The sequence below is a fragment of the Scardinius erythrophthalmus genome, assembly GCF_964197995.2.
Source record: "Scardinius erythrophthalmus genome assembly, chromosome: 6".
NCBI classification, from domain to species: domain Eukaryota; kingdom Metazoa; phylum Chordata; class Actinopteri; order Cypriniformes; family Leuciscidae; genus Scardinius; species Scardinius erythrophthalmus.
Window position 1 is genome coordinate 22,528,583 of NC_138226.1, and position 15,709 is coordinate 22,544,291.

The window sequence follows — 15,709 nt, forward strand, 5'->3', positions numbered from 1 at the left end:
GTATAGAATCAAAATAATATATAATCTGCCTGGGAAAAAAAAGTCACTGTTTGGATTTAAATAGGCATATTTAAATCCAAACAGTGCCTTTTTTAAGCCAGGCTGTGTATATCACAATATATAAGATTCTTTAAAAAAAAAAAAGTGTATAATAGAGTATTATTTTCTAGTAATTCTATGTTAAAGCCCAACTGATGCCACTGAATTAAAGCAAATAAACAAATTTCTTTATTTACAGAACTAATTTACAGTAACATGGATCTGAGATAAAGAACACTAAATAAATATCCTACATGAGTTCAAATGAGATTATTCTACTAGTGTTGTGTAAGAGCTAGAGGAATAAATGTCAAGTACAGTAACTAGTCACAGATAGTGAAGTCCATAAATAAGATTTTGGCTTTCGCTTTGCTCACACTAAGTAAGTGACATTGAAATGAATAGTCATAACTCGTCTCGCATGAAGGTATGATGTGTATCATATTGTGATAAAGAAGCTATTAAAATAATGAAGTCCTGTCACAGCTTGAGTTACAATGGCACCTAAAACAAGTATTAAACATAACAACATATATAAGCATTAGCTTCATGTTCCTCATTAAACAGCATACCTTTTTGTCTGTACAGTGTTGAATTAATGTTTAAGTATAAACATCTAAATCATTTGTAAACAATAATTAAATGGAATGAAAAGGTTCATGGCACCACATAATGGAAATATTCACAGATTCAGCATTTTAAATCAGAGTGCATCTGAATAAAAGTTATTTAAAAAATGAAATGTAACTAAAATCCGACGATCTCTTGAACCTTTGTAATCACAAAAGTGATTTGTAGAAAAACAGGACGCTCACAACCCCAGACATCAGTGGAATGTGAAGACTGAGGTACTGTCTGTCTAAACACCATAACATTAGGTGAAAGAAGAACTTGTCAGGGACATTCATGCCATCCGAAGAGATGCTGAAGATGCGCCTGATTAGGTACGACTTCAAGCAAACAAGTCACATCATGATTGTTCAGCTATAAAATTTGTAGGGTTTTCAAACTAAATTAAAAAAAAATCTGCTTGGTGTAGATGCACTAAAAGACCTAAGACCTAAAGTCTTGGAATGAGCCATTTTAGGCCAAATATGTATCATTATGTTATTATTAAAGACTTCCTGGATGTCCATGGTGCTTTCAAGCAATCTGAAATTTCAGTGTTGAACTTGAACTTCAAGGTCACCTAACCACTAGTGTAACAAAACTAGCAAGGTGTGGTGCCCCTAAAGGGACCTGGTGATAGAAAAAAATATGAGATGGGAAGAAAAATGTATTACATTTACCTCCCATCACATAATTTTTCCATCACCATGCCATAGTGACTCCATAGTAAGGGGGCATTTCATAAATTGGTCTCATCCCAAGAAAGATCGTTCATATTCTTTAGCATTTTTCTAACTATCCTCTCCAGATCTTTCCGGGCTCTCTGTTCTTCCTCCAAGGATTTCTTCATTTTTTTATAGTCCTGTTGAGATGGTAAAATCATGTAACCAGGCAATATAATTATTTTTTCTACGAGATCCATTTAAATATTAAGAAAAGCGTCCTCATACCCTCACAGACACTCACCTGTTTAAGTTCTTGTACCTCATCTTTGAGAGCATAAACAACATCCACAAGGCTCCTAGGAAACATTGGATATTGGATATGTCAGTGCATGCTTCAATAATAATAATAATAATATCATAATGCTGAAGCTCTATTCAATTCATGTTCTCTTGACAAACAACCTTTTTTAACACTTGTTATAAACGCTGTTCATAAGAATGGCCAAATATGCAGTCTTACTTCTCCTCCGGAAGACTCTGACCATTACTCTTCAACTCGTCTACACTGAACTTCTCCTCCCCAGGAACTATCAGTGCTGGACTGGCATCTTTCCACTGTCCTGTTTCAAAAGAGAAGCCCCGCATATTGATTTCAGGAGGTTTAGTTCAGTTGGATTTATTGATTAGCTCAGGACAGGACCACTGTGCCTCAAAGAATGGTTTGGACTGGATCAAACTTACACAGGACTGTGCGAGAGTGAGACAGGAGTTAGTCATGCAGAGAGGGGATCGGATCATCCAAAAAAATGAACGCATTCAAAAAAACAAAACAAAAAGAGCACCAAGGGTTTCCTGAAGGATGGTAAAACTGAAATTTAACCACACGCACACAAAAAACCTGTAAACAACATCAAAACCAGAAACAAAACCCACTAAACGAAAATAAGAAAAAAATATTTTGTTGTGAGAGATCAATTCCTGAAAGGATAAGCATACTGTACAAAACAACCCAAGATTTATTCAAAATTTATATTACAAGGTTTGTGGTATTTTGTCATATATTTGACTCTGCATATATATAACAATCACATTAATAATGTCTTGGTTTCAAATCACGGAAACGGCACTGAAGTATCTCTGTTGAACAGTTTTAAGAATATCTGCAGTAAACGACCGACAAAAAGGTAGTAAATATACATATTTTCTTTTCGTTCATTTTTTAACCACAGAATAGAAGAACTTGGTCACAAGAAATCACATAACATGAGGAATTATACTCTGTCATTATTGAAATAATTGGCAAGTTGGTTTTCTTGTTTTTCTCAAACACATCATACATAAAAGAGGAAAAGCATCAAACACTGAGGCTTTGACAGTCTCGAATGAATGGTGAAGAACTCTTGACTATTATCATCCACACACCTGATTTAAATGGATTCTAATAGAATTTCAACCAACATTAAATTCAACTTTTTTTTTTTTCTGTAAACTTCCATACTTTTCACTATAGACACCACTATAAACTTACATGTTAGATACAAGCATACAAAAAGTCCAAAATCATTCAAAATACATTTACAAATTGAAAATAAATACATTTATATCACATAAGTATGAACAAAACGTCCCCAATACTGTCCGTGGTGCCATCTGAGAATCATACTTATGAATTTCATGAACACTAATTCATGAAGTTCTCTGATAAAGACCCAACTCCTCATGTCAACAGAGCGGAAATCTAATGTTCACATTCAGTAAACAAAGTCCAAGGTAATACCACACATTTCAGATGAATGACAATACTCTATTTACAGACACGTTAAGAGATTTTACCATCTTTTTTCTTTTACAGCAGAACCTGTCCTTGTTGCCTTTGGAGTGCATTGTACCTTCAACAGCGTTAATAATTAAATACATCTGGGAATGAGGGAATGAGAACATCATTTTTTAAAGGACACTTAAATAAATTTTGAATGCGAGGCAAACAAAGTAAAAAAAAAAAAAAAACTGAGTTAAGTGAGGTTGGTGGTTTCAGGGGGAGTTTAAATGTCAAGGCAACAGGGAACTGCTTTGGGAAAGTGCATATATATGCAGAAAACGATGAGGTGTGATTAATACAACACTGAGAAATAAATAAATAAAAATGAATAAAATAAATATGCATTAGAGTGACATCATTAAATACATAAATAGTTTCAAATAAATATAAAGTCATTTAAAATAAGAGGAGTGAGGGGGAGATTAATTTTGGTGGGAGATGTAGGAGCTCTTACGGGAAACAGAGCCCATCCTATAACTGTGGGCCGTCCATATACTGTCATAGTCAGAGTCCTCTGAGAGGTCTGAGGTGGCTTCGGGCCTTGAGATACTGCTACGGCGGCCCAGAGAGTCCACACTGGATTGATCCAAGACGTGGTTATGCATGAGATCAGTGCCTTGCCATGCTGAAGAGGCCGTCCGGTCGCAGATGATGAGAAGGGGATCAAATCATGTGAATGAAGGGAAGGGGGGAGGCAGGGAGAATTGCAAATGGAAGGGATAGAGAATAAAACAAGGGGGCCAACCAAAGAATGGACATGGGTGGTGCAACCACATAGATGGGAGAACCAATAATACCGACATAGTAAATGAGTTTTATAAAATGATTAAATGAAAAAGTAATGTGTAAAAATGAAAGTGGTGGGGGGGAGATAAATAAATGAACATTAAGTATGATGAGGAAAAAAGAGAGAGGATATTGTTATAAGAGATCCAAGAATAAACTTGTTAAGATCAACAGACTTTAGTTTATAAAGGACTGCTGTTCTATGTTACACACGAGAAGTAGATATGAATGAGGAATGTCTTAGAAGAAAAGAGACGGAGGTGGACGGGGCCGCATACGAGACTTACTTGAGTTCAGAGTCTGCCTGGTTTTGGCGCTCGTGCAGTAGGCCTCAATCACTTTCAGAATCTGAGCGTCTTCCTCCAGAGCTACAGTACCTGCACAGGTCAGAGGTTACATCAGACACGTGATCTTTCAGAATCTCTCGATTTCAATAACCACATCAAACCTGCTGACTTACTCTTCCTCAGTGCAAACTCCTCATCCGACGGCTTCCTCTCCGGCTTTCTCTTGGGCAGCAGCTTTTTCATTGTCTTGGGGCTTTTACTGAGGTCCTGAAAAAGGAGGAGGAATGGAAAGAATAGGAAAGGAGGTGAAGAGGAGACTTGCAGAGCTATAAGAGACTACTCAAAATAATAGTGACTACAATATCAAGGGAAATAATCAACAATTATGATTTCTGTTTTATATTATACTGCATTTAATATTATATTTCCACAATATTTGTAACAGGAAGTCCAGTATGCTACATACCTCTTTATAGCAGAGAGCAGCTGAGGGCCTGAGTGGGGGTGCTGGACGCAAGCAGCTCAGGCTCCAGGGCTTCTGGGTTTTGGGGGGCTCCAGGGGGCCCCACATCATGGTGCTGTGTGGGGCCCCATGGGAGGAGGGATGTGGTAGGGTGTGGTAGGCAGGAGCAACTGTCAGGCCCCGGCTTTCTGCATGTCTGGATGGCGTCAGAGGGTGAGACGGGAGCTAGAGGGGTAAAATTTAAGCTGACATTTAAGTTGAAGATAATTGACAGATCACATTTCAACCCAAAATAAATAAATAAATGTTTGTGTTACATTACGCTTGACTTTATAATGTGTAAAGGGATAGCTGAAGGAGAATACAAATTAAATTAAGAAAATTAATTTTTCATTATTTACTCACCCTGATTCCTTTTCAAACCCGTAAGACTTTTGTTCATCTTCGGAACACAAATTAAGATATTTTTAATGAAATCTAAGAGCTTTCTGTCCCTCCATAGACAACTTCGCAACCACCACTTTGACGCTTCAAAAAGTTAAAAAATTGATTGTAAAACTAATCCATATGGATTGAGCGGTTTAGTCAATATTTTTATGAAGAGACACGGTCACTTTATATGATGAACAGATTGAATTTAAGCTTTTATTCACAAAACATTCACCACACATCAGTTGTGGTCAACAGAAGCTCAAGCATGTTCACTTGACGTGTGAGAACCAATGAAGTTCATTCTCCTGTATTACGAAGAACTTTTTAGCTTCTGCAAGAACCAACAAGGTTATTTCTCACATAACTCAATTCATTTGGATTAGTTTTAAAATTATTAAAAAAATTAATCTAAATTAAACTAAATTTGATTATAAAAATATATTTATTTGTGTTCCAAAGATCAAAGTAAGTCTTAGATGTTTTGAACAACATGTGGTTGAATAAATGATGACAAATTTAAAATTTTTGGGTGAACTAACCCTTTAAAGTTTGTGGTTTTTACTTTTTTGCAAAACTCTTCTGCATAGCAGCTAAGAAAGTGCTAAATAAATTAAGTATTTAGCTAAATGAATACTTAATAAATAAATAAATACATAAATAAATAAATGTTTATATGTAAATAAAATACATTGTACAAAATACAGTGTTATATTGCGCTTGACTAGGCTATATAAATACATAAATAAATAAATGTATATATGTAAATAAAATACATTGTACAAAATACAGTGTTATATTGCGCTTGACTAGGCTATATTTTGTAAAGCTATTTAAGTTTTTGTAAAGATTTTTATGCATAGTGGCTATAAAAGTGTTTCATAAATAAATAAATGACATAAACTGTATACTTTTAGATATTTAAAAACTTTCATATTTATATTTATGAATATTTAAAGGGATACTTCACTGATTAGCATTAAAGGTCCCGTTCTGCGTGATCCCATGTTTCAAACTTTAGTTAGTGTGTAATGTTGTTGTTAGAGTATAAATAAGATCTGTAAAATTATAAAGCTCAAAGTTCAATGCCAAGCGAGATATTTTATTTTACAGAAGTTGACTACAAAAAACGGCTGGATTGGACTACACCCCTCTACTTCCTTCATTAGTGACATCACCAGAACCGTGTTTTGACTAACCTCCGCCCACAGGATCACAGGCGTATTGATGGCGAAATGTCAACAGACATGGTTGATGTTTATCTATAATCGGGTACCGCAAAAGTTTAATTCGAAGTTGTTAGTTTGCTCTGTCCATTTCACCACGGACTGTTTTTCTAACCTGGGATCATATCAAGCAGGCTTCTCTCAGCGTTTCATACTGACGAAGGGGACAATTTCAACTAACCTTTTATGTGATGAGAATAGATCTAAATACCTAAAAAACTTCTCACGATTCGTTAATCCAGATAGCTGTAATAGTAAAAACGTATAATAGCTGTAATAGTAAAAGTTTTCCAGATAGTTCCACATGTAATGCCAGATATTTCATATGCAAGCATGTCAGCCAATCACAGCAGAGGGCATTTACATTGAAGTCTCACAGCAGACACGCCCCTTCAAACAGAGCGTTCAAACCAGGGAATGAAATCAGGCTAGGAAATATGCCTTTTATTTTTAAATTATAACAATTTTTGATCTAAAAAACATACTAACATTATAAGGGCACCCCTGGAAACATTATAAAATAATAAAAATAATCCATGGAATGGGACCTTTAAGCTTTGTAAGTAGAAAGCCGGTAGTATTTTCCCTCCCTCCCTCCCTCCCTCCCTCCCTCATGTCCCCCTGAGACGAGAGATTTCTGTATTGTGTGTCTGGGAAAAAACCTCCGATGATGCAAACATCGTGATTTTGCGTCATCGGAGGCTTTTTTGGCCAGAGGCTAAAAACTACAGCCAGTAGTAGGAGCTTGAACAGGTGAACAGGTGACTCACTGTGTGGCAGGGAACAGTGAGGGGTTTCATGCTAGGAGCCGCCATGGTGGTGTGCTTGGTCTGTCGGTTCAGATGCTCGAGCCAGTCCTGCAGATCCTGTTTGTTATAGCAGATCACCTGAAGCCTCTCAAACATGCTTCCTATTGGATGGACACACACACCAGCACAGTCAATGAATGACTAAGAATGATAAAAACACTTGATTGTGTCTTGAACTCAAAGAAATGTGAGTCAGTTTGTCCTTACCCGAAAGCTCAAAAGCATTTTTATGACTTTCAGAGTCTTCTAATGGGGTCACCGTCATCCCACTCAAAGGTAGCTTGCCCTAAGAGAAACAAAGCAGACGTTTTATCTTTGTGCTAGAGCTGCAAGCTCTATTTTAATGTGCATGTTGAAAAGCTGTGGTTTGATGGTATTTTAGGGGGTGGTGGAGAGAAACAAAGAGACTGTGCATTAATCAGCTCTGACAGCAGCTGGTTTCTGACCTGGTAGATGAAGCCACTCATCCTTGGACTGGCAGATAGGATGAGCAAAATATGAGGAAAAAGCAGAAGGTAACGCTCATGCTTCTCCTAAAAAAACAGTGGAAAAACTATTGTTATTCACGTCAATATGAATTAGCAACAGGTCTTTTTAAAACATTATTTATAATTCTTTCATGCTGTTATTTAGCTTTTTCTTGCATGGTGTCCACAACTGAAGACGGTTTCAACTTCTACTTTTTTTTTTTAAATATTCTGAAGTATAAAGACAAATCTTGATTTTTTTTTAAACAATTCAAAGGGTTAAACCCACTGGATAAACACATCACTACTTACTGTAATAATAAAAGATTTCCTGAACACTACCAATAGTTGTGTTTGCATCAACAATATTTTTTATTTAATTTTATCACAAATTGTTAAAACCCTCAAGCCATCCTAGGTGTATATGACTTTCTTCTTTCAGCCAAATACAATCGGAGTTCCCAACTTTGTAATGACATTGAATAGTGTCCAAAAAGCGCATCCATTATAAAAGTAATCCATTGAACTTCAGTGGGTTAAAAAAATGCCTTCTGAAGCGAAGCGATGGGTTTTAGTAAAAAAAATATTCATATTTAAAACTTTATAAACTATAATCACTGGGTTCCGGCAACGACCGGAAAGGATGACATCTGACCCAACATATGATGTAGCTCCTCTTCTCTTATATCGAAATCCAAAATTATTTACTATAACTCAAATTGTGTTCGGCTGAAAGAAGAAAATCATATACACCAAGGATGGCTTGAGGGGGAGTAAATTATGGGATAATTTTAATTTTTGGGTGAACTATTTCTTTAAAAACCTGAAGTAGATCTTTCTTTCCCCAATCAGAACATATTTTTTTCCCAAGACATACAGCATCTGGTGTGATTGCTAACAAACATATGTAATATTAATTATTAATATTAATAATATATTACACAGAATATTACTTGATACGGAAGTAGCAATAGATCGTTTCTTCCATATCGTGACATAGATCCAGGTGAAACATTGTAGAAAAATAAAAAAAGTAGTCGGAGACTTGCTAAATGGATGGAGATAGATCTGAATGTAAATTTGCAGTCAGTTGTAAGAAAGGGGCAGGGTTTAAGCTGACTAAATGATTAGAAATGTCTGCCATACCAGAAAGAAGTCTGTTGGTATGACTCTTTGATTAAAAATTACAAGGTCAAAAAATGTATGTATGGGGTAAATCATTCACAATAATGATCAATAACATTCTTTAAGAAAATAGATAGCGTGAATTTTCATTTCATGCTGACTTTAATGTCTGACATTGGTCTAATAAACAGATAGTCCCATCCCAAGTTCACACTATTAGGGGAGAATATATTCATCAGGTCTGTCAGCTATTGAGATCTTTGTGCTGTCTCACCTCACAGCCATGGTTCTGGACCATGGCCTGGCTCATATACAGCACTGACCCCAGGGTCTTGATGTCCTCCCCCTCCCAGAGACGAATCGCCTCAGTCAGGATCTGAAGCTCAAGCTCCTTACGCTTCCGCACCTCCTGACACTGTGCCTGTAACCATGGCAACACAATACATTAAGAAGGCTGGTTGTCATGGGAATGATCCACACCTAACTGCAGTGGCAAAACCACGAGACACCAGTTAACACTCACAGAGAGATTCTTGAAAGCCGTCATACATTTCTGAATCTCTGTCCTGTCTGGATGACCCTCCTGAAAGGCAAAGAAGACAGTGTCACATTGACAGTGATAAAAAAAAACTCAACAGAAACCAAATAAACACTCTCTCTTCTACCTCCATGTGTCTCTCCAGCTCCTTCAGTAATGTGGGATATTTGTCCAGTCTCATGAAGGGTTTGCTGAGGCCAGAGGTCAGTGTAAGAATACCTGGTATGGACGCACCCCTTCCCTCCATGAACTCTCCAAGTTCCTCACTGCAGGCACAGAAATGAGAAGTTATCACCAGTTTTCACCTATCAAACCAGTGAAGGGGTTCTCTGAAATCAGAACACAGTATGGTGGCGTACCTGTGATCAGTGAGAATACTGACTGCCGACGGGTGGTTGGAGCAGTAAGACACATAAAGAGACCTCATCTGGGGCATGAGATTCAGGAAGAACCCCCCAACCTTCTGCTGAAGCTCTGGAAGCCTTAATCACAGAACATTGAGGAGAATTATTACAAACACTGTACTGATGTTCCTCAAATACTCTTCTTAGGGTTTTTTCTGAACCTATAATCCCAAATCTAGGACATAAATCTATATGTCCCATATTAACAACACATTCTGCAATTAATTCAGTCCAAAACATTTAAATTCACAGACTTAATTTAAACCTTATTTAGCAGATACACTACCGTTCAAAAGTTTGGATATAGTAAGATTTGTGTTTTTTTAAAGAAATAAATTAATACTTTATTCCGCAAGGACACATTAGGAATGCAGTTCATATAAAAAAAATTGGATGACTAGTAATTTCTAACTACTTATTTCTGAAAAAGGTTTTAATTATTGGACCAAAAACCTCAGCATGTAATAACCTAGAATACTGTCTAACACTTGATGGCTGCTCTGTCAAGTCTTCGTCGTCAGTTAGGAGCCTGGGTGTGCTTCTTTGATGCCAATCTTTCATTTGAAAGCTATGTTTCTAGCATCTGTAAAACAACATTAATATCTAAATTATGATATATGCTCTCAATGAAAAATGCAGAAAGTTGGTTAATGCGTTCATGACCTCAAGGCTAGATTACTGTAATGCTCTACAGGGTGGTTGCCCTGCATGCTTAATAAACAAACTCCAGCTGGTCCAAAATGCAGCAGCTAGAGTTCTTACTAGAACTAAGAAGTATGACCATATTAGCCCGGTTCTGTCAACACTGTATTGGCTCCCTATAAAACATTTTTAAAATTTTGCAAATTACTTACAAAGCGGTACTTGAGTACTTGAGCGAGCTCTTAACGCATTATAGTCCTTCACGTCTATTGCGATCTCAAATTTCTGGCCAGTCGATAATACCTAGAATATCAAAATCGACTGTGGTCGGTAGATCCTTTTCCTATTTAGCACCAAAACTCTGGAATAGTCTTCCTAGCCTTGTTTAGGAAGCAGACACACTCTGTCAGTTCAAATCTAAAAACTAAAAACACTAAAAACACATCTCTTTAACCTGTCATTCACAAATACATCATCACATTTCTATCATTCACATCCATTAAAGGATTGTTAAGCCTGTTTTATACTTCTGCGTCGAACTGCCGCCGTAGCTACGTCGTAGGCTTTGTGTAGCGCGCGTACCCTACGGCGTACCCTGACGTGCACCTCTCCAAAAATGTAACAACGCGTCAATTCTACGCGGACACAAGCGCGGTGATTGGTCTGCCAGAACCCCTCCCTCGGGGTTTCACATGCTCCCTAGGTGCGCGTCAACGCGGACAACGACACAGAAGTATAAATTAAAACCAACACGTTGCCTACGGCGTATAGGCTCCGGCGTAGGTCCGACGCAGAAGTATAATGAGGCCTTTAGGCTGCTTAAATTAGGTCAACCAGAACTTAGAACACTTCCTATAATTGTACTTGTTACTAGTGATGGGAGAAATTAACCAATTGTAAAATGATTCACAATTTCGAAGCGGTCGAAACGCCACACGCTGGTGACCCCTGCTGGTCAGAACAGTGTAAATGCAACAAAATCTCAGGCCAAACGTGCATAAAAAAAGCTTTTACATGGTTATTTTCATGGTTTGTTTTGTGTTCCATGGATGGCTCAGCTAAACAGGCCAATAAGAGACTATTAACTACTATTAGTAGTTCTGTTAGAGTAGGGGTTTAATCCCAGAATCCTGGCCAAATCTGCTCATTGGCCTCTGTCCATCATGGCCTCCTAATCATCCCCTTAATACTGATTGGCTTCATCACTCTGTCTCCTCTCCAACAGTAAGCTGGTGTGTAGTGGGCATTCTGGCGCAATATGGCTGCCGTAGCATCATCCAAGTGGATGCTGCACATTGGTGGTAGTTGAGGAGATTCCCCTTTCCATATGTAAAGCGCTTTGAGTACCCAGAAAAACGCTATATAAATGTAACAAATTATTATTATTATTATTCCATTTAATTATACTAATGTTTCATTAAAACATCTACAAATGTATAAAACTGATCAGAAATCAAGAAAACCCCATAGACTCATGTTCAATGGTTCACTGCTGGGGGGCGATCTCAGTAAATCTGCATGATTCATGGGTTCACAGATCATCGCCTTAGAAACAAAGCGCCTCAATTTAGAAGCGTTTCGAAACCGTTATGACATAACAAAGCCTCGTTTACTGAAATCACTTGACTTTGGCAGTTTCATACACGCTCCGAACCACTGATTCGACAGAAAAGAGTCGAAAAGATTTTTTAAGCTTCACGAAGCAGTGTTTTGAAATCGCCCATCACTACTACATCGTAAGCAGAATGGCATCTATGCTAATATTAATCTCTCTATTTATCCCAAGGTTACCGTAGTCAGACGTATCCTGTCGATATCCAGATAAGATGGTGGACCTGCACCTAGACACGACCACAACCCAGCCCTGATTGTCAGCAGAGATCCTGTCAACTAGACAATCTCCTGTGAAGACCTCGTTGACACGACAGCCATCGGCACTAGGGGCGTTTCCTCCAAGGAGGCAAGGGAGGCAGAGCCTCCTTAAAAAATTGGATGAGAAATCCTAATAATCCATATTATAAAAATAAGACAACGCAAATATTACAAAATGTGACATAAAAAATCATATAAATCGCTCATTTTTCTAAAGTAACACTGTCCAACAGCGACAATGGCAGGTAAAGTTACAGCGGAAGTCTCTTGTGCCTCCTCTGAGCCCATTGAGTTTTAACAGCCCCCCTAAAGCATGTGGTGGGTTTGATGGGGGAAATTGAGAATGAATTGGGGAAAGTCATGTGAGAGGAGGCAATGCCCCCATTGCGCTATGATTGGTTATGGATGATGCGATAAATCTCGCCTCTTGTTTTCGAGCGTGTTTGTGAATCGGTCTGAATGAACAAAATGATGGCGTTTAATGGCAAAGACTAATTAAAAAGCAAGTAAACAACTCAATCACTTAGATATCACTGCTTTATGTCACGTCAAAATCAAACTTACAATGGACTGAAAACATGATGTAGGGATTTTTTAGTGAGCAATCAGCTTGGTGAAATTAAAGGTACATCTTTGTCTGTGATCAGTGTTTACCGAGCATGATAACCGATGAAAATAAGTTGACTATTAAAAAGAATAGCTGATATATAATAATATATATATAAACATAAAAAAACTGAGGACTTTGCTTCTTCATTTCAGAACACCACTGATCGGCACATATCCTCAGCAAAGACCACAGGAAACAGACAAATCCTCTGCATAGATCTATGACCAGCTTCTCCATACTGGCATCATCAAGCAAAAGGAACCGAAAGGAAATATTTGAATGCTACCGATCCACAATCTGAATTCTAACTTGTGATGCAGCCTGCATCATAATCACACCATGTTCGTTCGTTGGCCAGAGGAGAATTGGCCCCCCAACTGAGCCTGGTTTATCCTAAGGTTTTTTTCTCCCTTCTGTCACCTGATGGCGTTTGGGTTCCTTGGCACTGTCGCCTCGGGCTTGCTTAGTTGGGGACACTTCATATTCAACACTATTACTGATTTGACTGCTCTGACATTATTGGATGAGAAATGAACTGAGCTGGAGGATGACATCATTGTTTTTGCAGAACTGCTTTATTAGATTAAATAAACTTGTTTAATAATTGATCATCTTTACTACGGAATTGAATCAACACTGAACTGACCTCAGCTGAACAATGACACTATTTTCTTTTAGAGTTGCTGTACAGCCAAAAAGAAATCTGTTTGCATCATTGAATAATTTTCCTGTTATCACTGTAAAGCTGCTTTGAAACAATCTGTATTGTATAAAGAAATATATAAATAAAGGTGACTTCACTTAGTGATTAAAAGTGAGAATAAAGACATTTATAATGTTAAAAAAGATTTTTGTTTCAAATAAATGCTGTTCTTTCGAACTTTCTATTCATTAAAGGATCCTGAAAAAAATGTATCAGGGTTTTCACAAAAATATTAATAATATATATAATGATAATAAAAATAAATTTTTTAAATCCTACCACTGCATATTTTTGAACAGTAGTGTAATTTCAGTCTTCACTACTAAGTCGTTTTGGATTTGGATTTTTTGCAAACTTTATATTTGAATTTTTCACAATTTTATTAAACATTTATTGTGTAGCAATATGCTTTTATTCTGTTTATAATTTTCTAAGGTTTTCTTTACAAAAAAAAAAATCAATGTGCCCTTACTATCTTTGACAGGTAAAAACTAATGTTGCATTTTCCAATCTTGTTCAAATATTTACCACTAGAGGTGTATTAGAAAACTCTAGTGATACTCTAATCCTCTATAAGGGATAGTTCACCTAAAAATGATTTTTTGTCATCATTTACTCGCCCTAATGTTGTTCCATGTTGGTAAACAGACAGTTGACGGAACCCATTGACTTCCATAGTAGGAAAAAAAATACTATGGAAGTACTATGGAATGGCTGCCGTCAATTGACAGGTTACCAGCATTCTTTAAAATATTCTGTTTTGTGTTCTACAGAAGAAAGCAACTCACACGGATTTGGAACAACAAATTTATTTTTGGGTGAACCTTCCCTTTAATGGATCTCAGGTTTACGTTACCGCCCAGGTCTATTTTCACCATCTAGAAGTCGAAGTCGATCCATTTGATTGAGTCTCAGTTTCACTAAGTGCTTAGTCCCTCCTGTCGTAAATTACTCAGTGCTATTAAGAGACAGTCCAGGAATCACACGGCTGCTCATGGTTAGAACGAAACTCACTTGGTGCGGTCCTCCAGTGACTGGACCAGAGTCTGCTGGAAAGTGCTGATTTCCTCCAGGTTCCCGAGAATGACACTTACATCTGAGGTGCTCAGTCTATGAGAAACGATGAGAAAAGTCAATGCTTAAACATTAAGGCTGTACTTCACTCGAATAATGAGAAAACTTCAAGTGGATTGGTTACATAAAAAAATATATATATATCATAAATATTTTTTTAATCACACTTAATAAACACACTAATGTCCAGTTTCACAGACCAGGCTTAAGCCTAGTCCCAGATTAAAATGCATGTTTGAGCTGTTTTAACTGAAAGCAACTTGCACTGACAAATCTTAAAATATGTCAGTACCATTTTTTTTTTAAAGATTTTTTTTTTGGCATTTTTGCCTTTTTTTTTTTATTAGGATAGCTAGATTTATTTTAATGGTAGCTAGACAGGAAGTGAGGTGGGAGAGAGAGGGGGGACGGGATCGGGAGAGGTCCACAAGCCGGGACTCGAACTCAGGTCGCCCGAAGCACAACGGTGCTACATGTCGGCGCACTTGCCCACGAGGCTATCGGCGCCAACATCAGTACCATTGTTTTAACTCAAAATGCACATCAGTAATGTTTTTTTTTTCTAAGGCATGTTTATAAAACCTACTCAAATGTCCTAATTTAAATATGTGCTACGTATGGCTAAATCTAAGCCTCATCTGTGAAACCAGGCATAAAATTGGCTGCCCTAGTCAGAGAAAATAGAATAATGTTAATTTTAAAGGTAAATTGAGTATTTTACTCTTGTGTTTGTGTGTTTTTCGGAGGATAGCAAGCGTTTTACTTTTCTGTCATCTGTAGAGGTCTCAGGTAATTGGTCAAAAGGTTCTGGAGCTCCTTTGAATACTCTGTTTCGGTTTCTAAAATGTTCTGTAGCACCTGAAGACAAACAAACAGCAGCTATTTTTAGACAAGATATTTCTAACACAATGATTACTAATCACCGGCGCTCATTCACAAATCAACTGAGTCTGATTACTGTTTATGCACAAAACCTTCAAAATTAAGCAAATGAACCTGGTGACACTTCAAAAGGATATTTGATTAAAATGTGCTTACCAGGTTGTAGTAGGTTTTACTGATGGCTGTGGTATCAAAACCTTTGGGGGGGCTTTTAAGAGTTCCAGATTTAGGGGACACTGGTTTGTCTGTAAGGCCACATA

The 15,709-nt window shown here is 37.3% G+C and overlaps 1 protein-coding gene across 2 annotated transcripts in view; it reads right to left on the bottom strand.

The window, feature by feature from the left end:
- Window positions 1-207: 207 nt before the first annotated feature.
- The window catches only part of arhgef7a (Rho guanine nucleotide exchange factor (GEF) 7a), a gene marked incomplete at its 5' end in the record, with an annotated part of 30,265 nt that continues 14,763 nt past the window's right edge, over window positions 208-15,709 (bottom strand). For both annotated transcript variants that reach the window (XM_081367652.1, XM_081367653.1), the window contains 16 exons: window positions 208-1,510; window positions 1,615-1,669; window positions 1,834-1,933; window positions 4,206-4,295; window positions 4,379-4,472; window positions 4,672-4,893; window positions 7,094-7,233; window positions 7,340-7,418; window positions 7,579-7,665; window positions 8,999-9,145; window positions 9,248-9,307; window positions 9,390-9,528; window positions 9,622-9,744; window positions 14,508-14,603; window positions 15,331-15,425; window positions 15,606-15,694. In XM_081367652.1, coding sequence (XP_081223778.1) covers window positions 1,388-1,510; window positions 1,615-1,669; window positions 1,834-1,933; window positions 4,206-4,295; window positions 4,379-4,472; window positions 4,672-4,893; window positions 7,094-7,233; window positions 7,340-7,418; window positions 7,579-7,665; window positions 8,999-9,145; window positions 9,248-9,307; window positions 9,390-9,528; window positions 9,622-9,744; window positions 14,508-14,603; window positions 15,331-15,425; window positions 15,606-15,694 — 1,739 coding nt within the window. In that variant the 3' untranslated portion in view covers window positions 208-1,387. The remainder of the gene's footprint in view (window positions 1,511-1,614; window positions 1,670-1,833; window positions 1,934-4,205; window positions 4,296-4,378; window positions 4,473-4,671; window positions 4,894-7,093; window positions 7,234-7,339; window positions 7,419-7,578; window positions 7,666-8,998; window positions 9,146-9,247; window positions 9,308-9,389; window positions 9,529-9,621; window positions 9,745-14,507; window positions 14,604-15,330; window positions 15,426-15,605; window positions 15,695-15,709) is intronic.